This window comes from Diabrotica undecimpunctata, chromosome 1 (genome assembly GCF_040954645.1).
Source record: "Diabrotica undecimpunctata isolate CICGRU chromosome 1, icDiaUnde3, whole genome shotgun sequence".
NCBI lineage: Eukaryota > Metazoa > Arthropoda > Insecta > Coleoptera > Chrysomelidae > Diabrotica > Diabrotica undecimpunctata.
Genome location: NC_092803.1, coordinates 182,673,569 through 182,689,263, shown reverse-complemented (window position 1 = coordinate 182,689,263; position 15,695 = coordinate 182,673,569). Strand labels below are relative to the sequence as shown.

Sequence of the window (15,695 nt, the reverse complement as noted above, 5' to 3'; positions counted from 1 at the left end):
AAATTTTCTTGCTTCATCTTCAAAGATCTTAAACATGTGTTCCAAGTTCTTTTTTTGTTATTGTTAAGAGGACTACATCATCCTCGTACGCTATACATTGCTGTTTAATAGTGGAAAATGGTACCCGTAGTTGGGATCTTACTTTCTCTCATTATTGTCTCCAAGACAAAGTTAAACAGATCAGTAGAAAGTGGATCCCCTTGTCTTAATCCTCTTGTAACCGAAAACAGATTTGACATACTTGCTTCTATGGCCAGTCTATCGTTTGTACTTGTTAGCAACATTTTCAATAATTGCGTCAACTTTTTTGATACTCCTAAATTTTGTAGAGCTTTATACAACTTTTCCTGATCGATAGAGTCATACGCCTGTTTAAAATCAATGAAGAACATGTAGAGTCCTAGGTTTTGTTCGTAACTGTTATTTTGTATCAATATTAAGGTAAATATTTGATCCAGTGTCGATCTTCATGCTCTAAACCCTCCTTGGTATTCACGTACTATGCCTTTCTCGTATTTTTTCAATCTATTACGTATGATCTTTGCTAATATTTTGTATACAACATCCAGGAGCGCTATCCCTCTATAATTTTCACAAAGGGTTCTGTCACCTTTCTCATGTATTGGGCAAATTACGGCATTACTCCATCTCTTTGGCATTTTCTCCTCTCTCCACACTCTCAGTATCAAATTACATAGCTTTCTTTGCAGTGTGCACCTTAAGGGAAGAAAAATATTTCCTAATCAATGATCCAGAGATCTGGTTTAGCAGGGCTAAATAAAAGCTCTATCGAGTATTGGCGGAGAGCTTATATATATAGCAGATCTTTAGAAGTACCCAGACCTTATATAAGAATTAATGGAACATGTACAATAAACCAATTATCTGCAGTAAAACACACTACTTTCGCAACAACAAAAAAACTAAACTAAAGGATAATTGTTTAAATAGGAACCAATAAAAATCCAAAAGGTGTGTTGGGTAGAATATGTCGAAGAAGATTGGTGCTTACAAATATTACGTAAAATACTTACTGGATTTATGAGAAGAGCTGATTCGCGTTTAAATAGACTTAAAGATTTAATATTTTCAACCAATTCTATAGTTTTCTGTAACTTTTTATGATTTCTTTATATTTTTTATGAACATACTCTGTATAAGAACACATCAATAAACTTAGACAATGAAATTGTGTTTATTTTAAATGGTTTTATCATTATTTACACAAATTTATTGCATCTAACAAAAACAGTCATTAAGCATATTCAAACAACCCGAAACTGTAAGAAACACGAATAGACGAAAAACAAGAGAAACCGGATAAAGACAAAATGCCAGACTCGTCGAAAGATGCTGTCTGATAAATTAATTTTACATTTTTCGAAAACTCAATTTTAAATTTCATGAGACTTTGTCAAGTTCACGGAAAATGGAGATGTTTGCGGAAAAAAGGGGTGCAAAATTTAAAACGACTACTGAAGCGGCGCTATCGTGAATTGTCGTGACGTTTAGCAAGTTGAGTGCATCTTTGGAACATACAAAAGGAAGTGAACTAGATACCGAGTAGTCAACCAAATAAGTTGGAATTTTTACACAATAAATAAAATTACAGTACAAATTAATGTATACAGTCTTTCCGTCGGATATTTGCAAGATAATAAGATTATTAACGATATACATATTTATACAGGGTGCGTAAAACCTCTGGCTTTTTTATTACGGCTAATTTATGGAGTATATATAAAATGTTTATAACGAATTGATTTATATCAAAGACGTCTATAAGACAAATTTAAAATTATTTTCGATTATACAGGGTCAGTCAGAACAACTTATCACATAAGTAAAAACCGGGCTAAGTACCAGCCCTCTAAGAGACAATAGAATAGACCAAACAAACTGCAGTAGTGCTGTGTGACACGCGAGATTGTCTTGTTTGAGGTTAGAATTGTGTATTTAATTGTTTACAATAGACAACAGTGTATGTAGCAGTGTTAATGTTGGAAATAAAACAAAACGAAGTAAGAAAGGGTCGGGAAAAGAAGTGGAAATTAAAAAGAAGTTACAGTTAGAGGGCAAGCAATACCAAGACTTTAAAAATGAAATCATTCCACATAAAGAACCTCCACCAAATGAGGTAGGCAAGGCTGTATTTACATAGATAATTTTCTATTAGTATATTATTAAATTTAAGTTTAATTTCAAACAATTTACAAGGGGGTTATAAATAGGTTAACTGAATGACCTTAGATCATACTCTTAGTAAACAAAAATGTTATTACTGACATTTCGATTAATTCTCTAATGCCTATTTATTTATTTCTAGGTATCCTTTAACTTTATCCTCTATCTTTGTGAACACAGGTCTGGAGCCTACGTTTGTTAGAAGAGGTACAGGTACATACATCGACGTGACCATGGCGACACAAGGAATAGCGACGAAAGCAAGAAGCTGGAAGGTTTTGCCAGACTACACCGGAACTGAACATCAGTATCTCGATAACTCTCGATAACCGGAACGGGGACCACTAACACGTCCGGGACGTCGGGGGGCAGATGCGGCGATGGGAATGACTGGAAAGTATACGAGGAGCTGATTAAATGGAGAGTGAGCATAATGCCGGGTCAATCACCGACGGTGGAAAGCCTGGAGTCATTAAAGAAGCGATGGAAAGAAACAAGATTGCCAGTAAATCGACCTAAATTTTCACGTTGGCTAAGTTATTTAAGATCAGGATTATATTCGCTATTATATAAGTATTTAGGATAAGACTAACCTGTGCTTGCTGATGCCTCATCTGTTGTTGTTGCTGCTGATGCAGCTGCTGCGTTAAACTCTGAGGAGGCATATAAGGCGCATGGTGCAGTGGCATACCCGCCGTTGGAGGAGGTGGCATCTGATTGGACATGTAGATGTACTGCTGTTCGTGCGGTTGAAGAGTTTTGTTGATGTTCGGAGCTCCCATATCGTAGAGAGGGGCCATCGCGGCCGCGGCGGCAGCACCGGCACTGCCCATGTACGAGATACTGTTCGGAGGAGTGGCCACCTTGTTGTTCACCACGGTTGGATATTTCCATTTTTGATCATGTTGATTCTAAAAGAAAATATGATTACTTAATTTATTTCTTCGATTACTTTTTCAAGGGATTACGCTATTAAAGAAATTTGAGTATTCGCGGCCAGTGTTTTGCAACGGTTCCTTAGGTTTTCGAGTATAAGCAATAGTCTGGAAATGTTTCTTCCTGCCGTTTTGTCTGCACCTGCGCCAAAGATTATAAAAGGCGATGAACAACACTGGTACCTACTGATAGTAACGGTGATGATATGTGTGAGTAACAGAAGTTTACGACCGTTAAAATATCAACTTTTATGACCGCCCATATTCAGACGAAACGCCAAGAACAAATATTTCCGAAACACAACAAATAAACCCCGATAACAGTGTACCGTTATACAACTATTCAATATTTGGAATAGTATTTTGCAAAAGACATAATTTTATTAAAATTGGTTAATATGTAGGTAGAAAGTGTGAAAATACCATCAGTTTTACGATGATAGCTAAAATAGCGAATTTGACTTGAAAATGTCTGTGAAGAATTTTGTTTTTTATACAATTAATGTTGTTTTCCTCTCTATACAGTTGAGATATTGGAGAAGACAAGGCCATAATAATGAAAATACCTTCTCCAATGTAATAAAAATACCAATGTAATGAGACTATCTTCGATAATCAGAGGACCAAGATGAGTTAAGTTCTCCTTGTTGAGAAATTTGCGACAGTTGATATGTTTAACTGCAAACCAAATGCTACAATTAGCCCAAAACCGTCATCAATATAAGAATATTATAAGCCTGTTGGTCGCAAGTTATAAACAAGTTCCTAGGAACAGCCACCCTAAGAGCAAACAGAACTTAATTTTGAAAGCGTAAAATTTTATTTTGCAACAAAATTGCATGGCTTCTTTACTTTTAGTTGTAGATTAGAGTTCTAATTGTAGGTAACAATTATACTTCTTCTTCTTCGAGCGACTAGGATTACTCCTGTTTGTCTGCTTCTTATTCTGTTTCAGTCGTTGTTAACTGTACATTATCTTTCCGCCTTTTTGGCGGCCTTCCAACGGGTCTTCTGCTATACGGCTTGTTGTTTTTACAGATGTTCGCTAATCTATCTGGTCCCATTCGGTTTACATGTTCGTTCCAGTTTTTTTTTTCTTGTTTTTATCCACCTGTTAATATTTTGCATTTTGCATTGTTCGCGTATACTTCTGATGGTTTGTCTGTCTCTTAATGATATGCCCGCTATTGATCTTAATACTTTCATTTCGATATTGTTGATTTGTTGTTTCGTCTTTCTTGTATCGGTCCTTGTCTCCGCTGCATATGTTAGGATTGGTCTTACTGTTGTCTTGTATACTTTCATTTTGCTTTCCATGGTCAGATATTTGTTTCTCCATATGGTTTCTCGGAGGCAACCACTTACTCTTGCCGCTTTTGATGCTTGCCTTGTGGTCTCTGTTCTTATATCCTGTCACTACTCCTAGGTAATTGAATTTCATTACTTGTTCTACAATTTTGCCGTCTATTTCTAGTTTGCATCTACGCGGCTCTTTACTGATCACTAGACATTTAGTTTTTTCTACTGATATTCTCATATTAAGTTTGTTTGCTGTGATATTGAAGGTGTGGAACTGCCTTTGTAGGTTATCTTCGTTATCAGCAATTAGTACTGAATCATCGGCATAGCATAGTATCGTGATTTTATGCGCTCCCATGTGGTATCCGTGTCGTTTTCTTACTTCGTGAATTATTTGATTCATCACCATATTGAATAACAATGGGCTGAGCGAGTCTCCTTGGCGGATTCCTCCTTTTAGTTCTATGCATTCTGTTTCCCCTGTTGGCATTATAACTCTGGTCTTGTTGTTCTTGTTAATTTCATTAATTGTCCTTATTATCTGATGGTCTATTTGTTCAGCTTGTAATAAATTTAAGATGTCATTTCGCTTCACCCTGTCAAAAGCACTTTTTAAATCTACAAAGCACATGTATGCTGGTTGTCCATATCAATAGACTTCTCTACTGACAATTATACTGTGGAATACAAAAAGAGGATTTATTTATAATAATTCACAAAATGGGCGAAGTATGGCAAATCCGCTTGCAATACACAACCACACTGATTCTAACGTTTGAAACGTAGTATAGGTTAGTCTTAACCGCGTTTACTATTTTCTTCCATTGTTGCCGGTCTTGGGCAAATATCTCCAAATGTTGTACTTCCATTTTGCATAGATCAGTTGTTACTGCATCCTTCCATCTTTTTCTTGAGCGATGAATTGACCTTCTACCATCAAAAATTTCCCAATTTCCCACTGAAGAGTCTTTCGTTACTTTAAAAAAAAAGGCAAAAATCGCGCCACGTTTATTTATTTAACACCTGTATAAAATCTGAGTTTATTTACTTCAAAATACAAAAACTGCATACGAAAGCTGAACTCTTTACGTATAAAACGAATCTTGATTTTTGTCGATAATCTCTATAAAAAAAGGCATTTTTCAAATGGCCATCCTGAAGGATAGGCAACGAATAAAACATTAATTTTGATCTCAAGAAAGCTAAGATTTTTTTAAAGGTAAGTATCAACAACTACACTCGCGATCATAAAATCCGGGTCATCTTGAAAATTTCAAGTTTCTTAAATATTTTTGCCTCTGGTGCAGTAATAACCTTTTTTTTGGCTAATGTATTTTTTATTTGTCATCAATGTTTGTTTTGAAAGAAAAAAAAATGGTTTTTTATTGTTTCTATTGAAAAAAAAAAAACAAAAAACAAATCAAATTGTTGATAAAACAGACATACGAAAAAGAAAATGGAAAATACAGAACGTGGTAAAAAATCAGTGAAATTTCAATGACCAATATCGTGTATTACCTCCCCTTGCTCTAATAACCTCTTGCAGATGACGGGGCATACTCTCAATTTTTCTCCGGATTACATGTTGTGGTATGTTATTCCAATCTCTCACTAACAGATCCTTAAGCTCCTGTGCGTTGTTAGGAGGAGGTGTATGGGTTTGAATACGTTTTTTCAAATCGTCCCAGAGATGTTCGATAGGATTCAGGTCCGGTGACCTAGCTGGCCAGGGTACCCTCGTAATTTCAACTTTGTCCAAGTATTACATACTGATCCTGGCAACGTGCGGTCGCACGTTGTCCTGTATAAAAACGGCGTTTTCTCCAAGCCCTGCCATGTTGGGCATAACATGTTCTTCCGGAATCTCCGTAATGTACCTTCGTGCAGTTAGGGACCCATTTTCGATGAAGTCGGAAGATATACCTCCCCAAGCCATGACCGAGCCTCCACCAAATGGCATTCTTGGAGCAATGCAAGCTTGTAAAAATCGTTCACCGGTTCTCCTCCAAACTCTTACACGTCCATCGGATCCAATTAGGCAGAAACAGGATTCATCTGAGAATAACACTTTGCTACGATCGTTAATTCTCCAATGCGCGTATTGTCGAGCAAAAGCTAGTCGTGCAACTCGAGGCACCCGGCGAAGTGGCGGTCCTCTAGCCATTACCCGAGAAGATAGTCAAGAGGAACGAAGTCTTCTTCTGACTGTTGCAATACTAAAATTGCGATTTCGTACTTCCTCTAGACGATTTTGATGCGTAACCGCAGTTGAGGTCCGGTTTCTTAAAGCCTGAAACACAAGGAAACGGTCATCTAGTGCCTTGGTTGTTCTTTTTCGTCCAGAGCCAGGTCGCTTGGTTAGCAAACTTGCCTCCTGAAAGCGTTGAAGCACTCGTTGAACCGTAGAAAGGCTTCAAGGCCAACAAGTTCTTGCGACTTGCCGTTGAGTGTGACCGTCTTCCACAAGTGCAACAATTTGTGCCGTTTCAACAACAGTCAAAGGCATTTTTGTCAAAAAATAAACACTAATAATGGCACCAATAAACACTAATGGTGGCAATAATAAACGTTTGTCCGTTGCATTTGAACAGAAAGTACAAACGAGACATTTAAAACAAGCGGAGTTACAGGTGGCGTTCATTTTGGGAAGTGTTCACTTTACCGCGAAATCGGCACTATTGGAATTCTTTGTTACAAAGGAAACCGCAACAATTCTCAGAAACATGCATTAGTTTGTATTTGTGTTATTATTATTTACGATAAAGCTCGTTAAAAATGCAATATCGGTGATTTTCAAGGTGACCCTGATTTTATGATCGCGAGTGTATTATTTCATAAATAACATTTTTTGGATTTTAAACAATTAACTTCATACGACGTTGTTTTAAATAAAGAGCAATTAAGTACTTATAAACGTTAAGAGCTGAAATTTTGGGAGTTTCTTTGTAGAGTATCGATCTTTACATCCTACAAATTTGAATTAAGTTTGAGCATAATTAACAATTTCGGAGTTTGTCAAAGTAAGGGTACGCTGTCGAAGCTCACGATAGAGTTGCGGTGGGTGAAACTTACTCTCAACCAGGAAAACACCGAGAAGTTATCTTCAAAATGGGACAAACTTGAGAAATTAGCATTATCTCGTTCCTATTTAGTGTAAGATCTTCTTTTTTAATATTCTTTTAGGTATAAAAATCTTTTGATGCGAAGTAATCAATAAAAATACTTCATATAGATTTTTATAGCATAAGACTACAACTGTTTCTATAAAATACTGTTAAAAATAAAAAAAATTACAAATAAATTGTTGTAGAAGAATTTTCAAGAATTTATAAAGTTTCTTAAATATTTTTGCCTCTGTTGCAGTAATAACCTTTTTTTTGCTAATGTATTTTTTATTTGTCATCAATGTTTGTTTTGAAAGAAAAAAAAATGGTTTTTTATTGTTTTTAATGAAAAAAAAAAACAGAAAACAAATCAAATTGTTGATAAAACAGACATACGAAAAAAAAATGGAAAATACAGAACTTGGTAAAAAATCAGTGAAATTTCAATGACCAATATCGTGTATTGCCTTCCCTTGCTCTAATAACCTCTTGCAGACGACGGGGCATACTCTCAATTTTTCTCCAGATTACATGTTGTGGTATGTTATTCCACTCTCTCACTAACAGATCCTTAAGCTCCTGTGCGTTGTTAAGAGGAGGTGTATGGGTTTGAATACGTTTTTTAAATCGTCCCAGAGATGTTCGATGGGATTCAGGTCCGGAGACCTAGCTGGCAAGGGTACCCTCGTAATTCCAACTTCGTCCAAGTATTACATACTGATCCTGGCAACGTGCGGTCGCACGTTGTCCTGCATAAAAACGGCGTTTTCTCCAAGCCCGGAAATGTTGGGCATAACATGTTCTTCCGGAATCTCCGTAATGTACCTTCGTGCAATTAGGGACCCATTTTTGATGAAGGGTAATTCTGTGTGGAAGTAGGAAGATATACCTCCCCAAGCCATAACCGAGCCTCCACCAAATTTCATTCTTGGAGCAATGCAACCTTGTGAAAATCGTTCACCGGTTCTCCTCCAAACTCTTACACGTCCATCGGATCCAGTTAGGCAGAAACGGGATTCATCTGAGAATAACACTTTGCTACAATCTTTAATTCCCCAATGCGCGTATTGTCGAGCAAAAGCTAGTCGTGCAACTCGAGGCACCCGGCGAAGTGGCGATCCTCTAGCCATTACCCGAGAAGATAGTCAAGAAGAACGAAGTCTTCCCTATAACTATAGAGGTATCTAGTTGTAACTCTCGAGTCAAAACGGAAGGTGGGGGAGCACGAAAAGGTAGTAATTTAAAGAGCTGCGGTGAGATCCGCTGCGTTGGGGGGATCATGCCCAACATCGCAGAGCCCAAAACTGAGAGGAGAAGGGCCCTTCATTCTGTTGTGCAATCGATCGTCCTCTATGCTGCGCCTGACTGGGGTACTGCAGTTTCAATAAAGGCCCACAGAAAGCAGCTCACCCAAGCATATATAAAGAGTCTATTGAGGGTGGCATATGCATACAGAACAGTCTTTGCCGAGACGCTGTGAGTTTTCATCGGGTGTATTCCGATGCACGTGCTAGTGAAGGAAAGAGGAAGAATATACGAGAAAAGAAATTAAGACAGCAACAGAACGTTTAAAAAAAGAAGAAAGGGAGAGGTTCATAATCGTGTGGCAAGAGTAATGGGACGAGATGAGAAGGGTGGCACTGTGAAATATCGGACACTGTGTCACACATTCTATTGGTATGCGATAGATGGATAGAAGAGAGGAGCCTGCTTGAGAGAGAGCTAGGAATGATAAGGTAGAATGAGAAAGGGTGGGATTGAACATAAACAGGGAGGAACCGAGGAATAGAAGCATTCAGTCGTAATGAGAAAGTGCGAGAATTGTGCGTGAATGAGAGACAGGGTGAATGCAGTGCCGACGTTGCGGTCAGGGCGGTCCAGCCGGTAATTCACGGTTGAGGAGGGTGTTTTTTTAGGAGGTAGGTATCTGGCATTGACGGCGATGATGTCCTAACAACTGTTGCATGATGTCTCGAATATCATCGTGGCCACGCTCGCGGAATACTGCATAACCGAGGCTGGAAGACGGTTCTGCCAACTTCTAGAACCGAGTTATGATTCGAACATTTGGATCACATCCCTCATAAAAAAGATATTAAATACCAGAGGGGATAAAGTGCAGCACTATCTGACGCCTCTTTGAATGTAACATTCGTCAGTCAATCTCCCATTGACTGCTTTCTGCTTTCAATACAAGTTTTATATGATACATAGGTCTCTATCACCAATGTCTTCGGTTTTTAATATAATCAAAAGTGTTCCATGATGTACCCTATCGAAAGGCTTTTTGTAACCGAAAATCGTCGTAAAGCCACATAAATATCTTTACATTGGTCACGGCATTTTAGGATAAGTACATTTAAATCAAAAAGTGCCTCACGGGTACCCAGAGCATTCCTAAATATAAACTGGGTTTCATCTATGTCTCTTTCGCAATGACTTATTCTTCCATGAATAATGCGAAGATAAATTTTTAATGCATAGCTCATCAGACTAATTAATCTGTATTTTTCGAATCTTTTTCCCAGCTGTTTCTTCAGAATTGCTATAAGAACAGATCTAAGCCATTCAGCAAATATGTCACCAGTAGTATACACGTCATTAAAAAGCTTAACTAGAACACTGATGTGGTCCTCTTGTACCATTTATTACACACCTTGTTTCTTCTATTATCATATCCAGTTTACACAAATGAAATTTTTTGATATTGAGTCATTTAGTAGTTGACGAATGTCTTTAAGTTTAAATGTGGTAATGTTTCGGGCGATATATCCCTTGATTTGAGCGCAAATTAGTTCAATAGGACTAAATTTGCAATGATAAGGTGGTAATGGCTGTTTTACTACTTCATCTACTGTATATTTCTTAAATTTTGGTGAACGTAATACATACTATAAAATCTCTTTTTCAAGTATTCTATTTCTAGGAGCTCTTTTTTGCAGCTCATTCAATATTAAAGGAACCAGTAATGGTTCCTTTAATATTGAATGGTAACTGTCATAACTATGACAAAATTGTTCAGTTGGAAATGTATCATTAACGATGATAAAATTAAATGAAACATTCATCAATGAACTGGCTTATCAGCAGAGCAATTATTACATGCAACACAAGTTCAAGAATAATGGCGGCAAATTGTTATGGAGGCCACCAATGGCTAGATTTGGACGTTTTGATTGGTTATAAATCAAACAAGTGTTTCTTAAACAAATACTGATAAATAGGAATAATTTTTTTTTAAACTAGAACATTACTGGAGGTCTTACAAAGAAAATAAGATCAAAATGAATGTTTAAGTCATTACCCATCACCCAGAATAGTAATTTGAAAATTGTCAAAATAAAAATTGTATAATCCAGATAAACAATTAGAATTTTGTAAAAACTACTAGATTCTGGTATCTGTAGAACATTTTTCAATATGGCACAAAGTTTTCTCACATTATCACGACTCATGAGATGAAATGGTTCTTGTATTAACTGTCTTAAGAGTTTTCAACTAATAGGCCAAATAGGTGATTTTCATAATTTTTCAATGATTGTACACCTTTATTGGTTTGTCTACTGATTGATTTTAAGGAAAACACAAAATAACACATATGTACTATTGTATTCAGAAACTTTTCAATTATTTTGTTTACAATATTTTTGTAAGGACAAAGGAACAAAACCTTGTTTTGTTTTGTCAGTTTTTTACCAGATGGCTTTTGCACAGGTGCAATATCAGTGAATGCTGAAGATATATCTTGTTTGTTTATATAAATAGTTTCTTAATAATTAATATTTCTCTTACAATAAAGCTTTTGAAGTTTTCTTGTTTCCTATTGTATGCTGCATTGTGATATATTTCTGAAAATTCTGTTGTGATTATACCTACACCCCATTCTTCTGTAAGATTTGTTTTGTTATAGTATTTCCATAAACTGAGCATATGTATGCTTCCCTCGATTCCCTTAGGAGCCCTATTTTGGTTATTGTTTTGGTAAGCTCAAACAAAAGACAATAAAATGTTTTATGCGAATATTTATCATTTCTTTATTATTGACTGCCCTTGTCCTGCTTGTTTTTTTTTTCAAAATTAGACTTAAGATAATGATATCAAGACTGCTTTTTAAATTTGAACAGGGGTACAAAAAATCTTAACAATCGATATTATTTTTGCACAACTCAATAATACTAATAATAAAATTAAACGAGCAAATCCAGATATTTATTTGAAACCATAATACATTTACTTACATCAATAATGCCTTCATCTCCAGCCCATCTCTGCTGCTTTGGACCATAGGAAGGGAATTCTGGGTCAGGTGGCCTTTGAAAAATATAGCCAACTGCAGCATCATCCTGAGTACGATGAGGCCCACGATCCATTTCAACTTTTATTATGCCATCTCCTTCTCCACCCCCCAGCCACTTCATTGGTGTCACTACAACAAAAACAAAACATCAATAACATTTGAAAATATACAAAAATACATATCGAGTTTTACATGATTTTATATGTGGGACTAAATGCTAACCAAAACTTTTTTAATGAATAGTATAATTATACAAATAAAATTATTTTTAATTCAAATAAACATCTGTTAGGCTTTTGCTATAAGCCTAGATAATAGCATAGTAGTAATATTATGTATTATCTTTATTTTTATTTAGAAATACATGTTTATCTAGTTTAAATAAATAGTATTTTATTCCATTCTTGCATTTTGATTGTATTCACACTGCATCTGTATTGCGAAATCCATCATGTATATATATAAAAGTTTGATACAGACATCACTTTTCACTCTATCAATATTAAATTTTAGCCTGATTTGTCTTTGGTGTCATTCTTTTTCATTCTAAAATAACAAAAAAGATTCTAACCTCAAAATGTAAAACAAACTAACTTATATAGAGGTACCTTATCAGTTCAAAAGATTATTGAAATATTAAAATAAAAATGATTTTAATAGCTTGTATTTAATAACAGAATGGACTAGGTCCTTTTTACAGCTGTCCATTTTTATTGGCCAGGCAGATTGTAAATAAAAAGTTAATCATATTCAAGAGTGCCCTAGGTATGTCTCAAGAACATAAACTGTGTATGCAAAGCAATCGAACTGTCTCATATATAAGATAATTTGATATTTAAAATAAACAATTACTTGTCAACAACTCATTGTGTATTCTACACAAACAATTTTATGTGTAGACCTAGTAGTTTATTTAAAAACATAAATATTGACTGAAAACTAAGAAATCAACATTTTAGAATATATTTTGTACTCAATAATCAATAATATTATAAATAATCAAGTAGCTTAGACTCTGCTAGTGGAAAAACAATATCGCCATCTGTCAAATTCACTACACTTTTTATATGTATATAATCCTAAATATTTCAAAGTTTTTAATATTGAAATAAAAAATAATTGTTAAATTTTGATTTGAAACCCACCTCAAGGCAAAATACGAAAATTGTGACGTTTATTTGTGACTTGACATTTCATTATTCCCGGTACTAAACAAAATAATGGCGTTTTGACAACTATCAATAACACAAAGATTATCCGAGGGATTATTTATCTGGCAGCACAATTTGCGGGGTTTGCAGCAACTATTAACTTACCTATTGCTGGTCAGGAGCCAGTACTAGCATCAACAAAATGTATTTCTTGCAATTTTCTACGATCTTTACTTCGGCGTCGGCTTTGTTGAGATATTTTCCACTGTACACAAACACTATTTGAAAGCACAATTTGTACACTATTTCTTCAATTCACAACACAAAATATTATCACTAACTATACAATTAACTATTTACAATTTACAATAAATACAAGATTCGCAATTTACGCCATTTATACAGGATGAATTTTATAGATTTAAAAATGACAGCAATTTATAAGCTCTCTCGCCATCTTGAAGTATTGCGCGCGCAGCATGAAACTGCTGTTCTTTTTGGTGGCGCCAGACGCAACCCGTAATACATTGAATATTACTTTGGTGTATAACCTTAGATGACCATCATTACACTAGTTGAAATATGAAATATTTAGATTTTTAAACTGTTTTAAATAAAAAGTCAAAGTTGCAAGCTATAAAACATTATTGATTTAACCAGATAAATATATACAGGGTGGTCCTTAAGTAATTGTACAAAGAGAAACCGTAGATTCTACACTTTAAAATATTACCATTTAAGCCAACTTGCTTTAATAAAATGTTGATATTAAGAAAGATACAGGGTGCTAAAGTGGAAATTTAAAATTTTATTTTTCTCCATAACTTTCATGTTTGTAAACATTTATGTATAAAAATTTACAACTGGGTACTTTTAAATATGAGAAATTATAATTTGATGCACACTTTGATGTAACTAATAGATGGCGCCACATATGCCCCATACGTGGTATAAATTTGCACTTAACTATTTTGCTCTTTAAGTTACCTGTATTTATGACAAAAAATATTAAAGATACATAATTTTAACAAAAAAAAGGTATACCTATAACTTCAAAACTCAACAGTTTTCAAGATAATTGCATTTTACAAATCAGCTGCATAATTCTGATTTAAGGCAATTACTCCAGGCTACGAAGAAAAAATAGACAAAAACATTAATACTTCTGAATTTTGATATAAAATACCTTTAAGTTCAGTTAATAGTTAACGAAATATTAAATAAAATAAATATATCAGCAGAATAATTAATAAAAGAATTTGACAAAATAACAGAATAATAGGATTTTACATCAAACATTTTACGTTTTATGTTAAATTAAAGTCATAATCAAAACATTTTGTTTACAATCCAAATTAAGAAATAGTTAAACTAAATAACATAACTTCTTATGAAAGTAAGTGTTCGATATGTCCACCATTTTCTTTAATTCATTTGTCAATGTATTCCATAAAAGATCGTCTCATATTAAATAGCATCATTGGTTCTAAAGAAACTGCTGCAGTATTTATTTCTTCCCATAGTTGGTTGCGAATGTTTATGGGATTCTTATAGATACGTAGTTTTAATGCGTCCCATACACCAAAATCAAGCGGATTAAATTTTGGGCTACGTGGTGGCTATAATGTATAATGGATGAATATATTCGTTTGAATACATACCCAAATCTTATGGTATATTATGAAACTACATCTTGTTTGTCGAAGAGGTTAAATAATGTATTAAACTGTGATCTCGTTCATTGGATACTTATATACACACGGAATAACCTATCGATGACATTAATTATTTATATGATTTCGTTACAGCTTACGAGTAACTAAAATTACATCTCGAACAAATGGACTGTTATGATTTACTGACGAACTAATATTATACTGAACTAAATTGCCTGTGTGTTTACTATATTTATAACAATATCGGTTATTAGGCCAACGATTATGTTTTTGTAAAAATACTGAGTCTTTAAGATTAGATTTGTAACAAAAGTATTATGAAACAAGACACATATGTGTTATTCAATACCTGTGCTCTAGTTTCTATTTGTTCTAATAAAAATGGGTAAACAATTTACCTAATGAATAATAAGTATTCTTTTTGGATTTTTTATGAATTAAATAATTATATTAATATATCACCACATTTTCAAGGAATATGACTACCACGACCAATCCAACGTTCAGAAAAGTTGTATTTAAGTATGTTCTAACTGTCTTCTCTCTAAAATATGGTGATGTACCATCTTGCATAAACCACATATTTTTGGTTTTCAGCATTTTACAATAGAGAAAAAGTAAAGAAAAGCGGATTTTGGCAAATCCATGTCCTAAAACAGAATTTAGCTTGCCTGATGAATCGGCCTACGAGTTTACGGTGATGCCCCGACAATATTGATTGTATATATATTTTTTCTCAGTACCTATAACATTTTTGTACTTTTGTTCGTTCTTTATATAAAGTTTTCTGTATAATGATTTTTAGTTTGTCAGAAAATATTTTACTTTTATAGAGCTCTATATCTGTATTAATGTGATACTAAAAGTCTGAGGTGCGCCAAGCAATTAATTAGCTAATTACTTAATTAATTAAATTTATTTAAGTGATGCAATTATGATACTATCACACTATTTAATTTTCTTATCTCAGGGTTATAGTCGTGCTTCAATATCTATGCTTTACATATGATAGGTAAGGTCCAAAGAATACCGGAATAATAAAAAATTAT

At 34.5% G+C, this 15,695-nt stretch overlaps 1 protein-coding gene across 4 annotated transcripts in view; it reads right to left on the bottom strand.

Annotated features, from left to right (window-relative positions):
- The window catches only part of pum (pumilio), a 718,098-nt gene extending 704,673 nt beyond the window's left edge, over nt 1-13,425 (bottom strand). For 3 of the 4 annotated variants that reach the window (XM_072520724.1, XM_072520727.1, XM_072520726.1), the window contains exons 1-3: nt 13,136-13,425; nt 11,761-11,948; nt 2,778-3,095 (exon numbers count right to left, since the gene is read on the bottom strand). In XM_072520724.1, the coding sequence (XP_072376825.1) occupies nt 2,778-3,095; nt 11,761-11,940 (498 nt within the window). In that variant the 5' untranslated portion in view covers nt 11,941-11,948; nt 13,136-13,425. Of the gene's footprint in view, nt 1-2,777; nt 3,096-11,760; nt 11,949-12,964; nt 13,074-13,135 lie in introns of those variants that run through there. The other variant, XM_072520725.1, reaches the window with a different exon arrangement.
- Nucleotides 13,426-15,695: the final 2,270 nt, after the last annotated feature.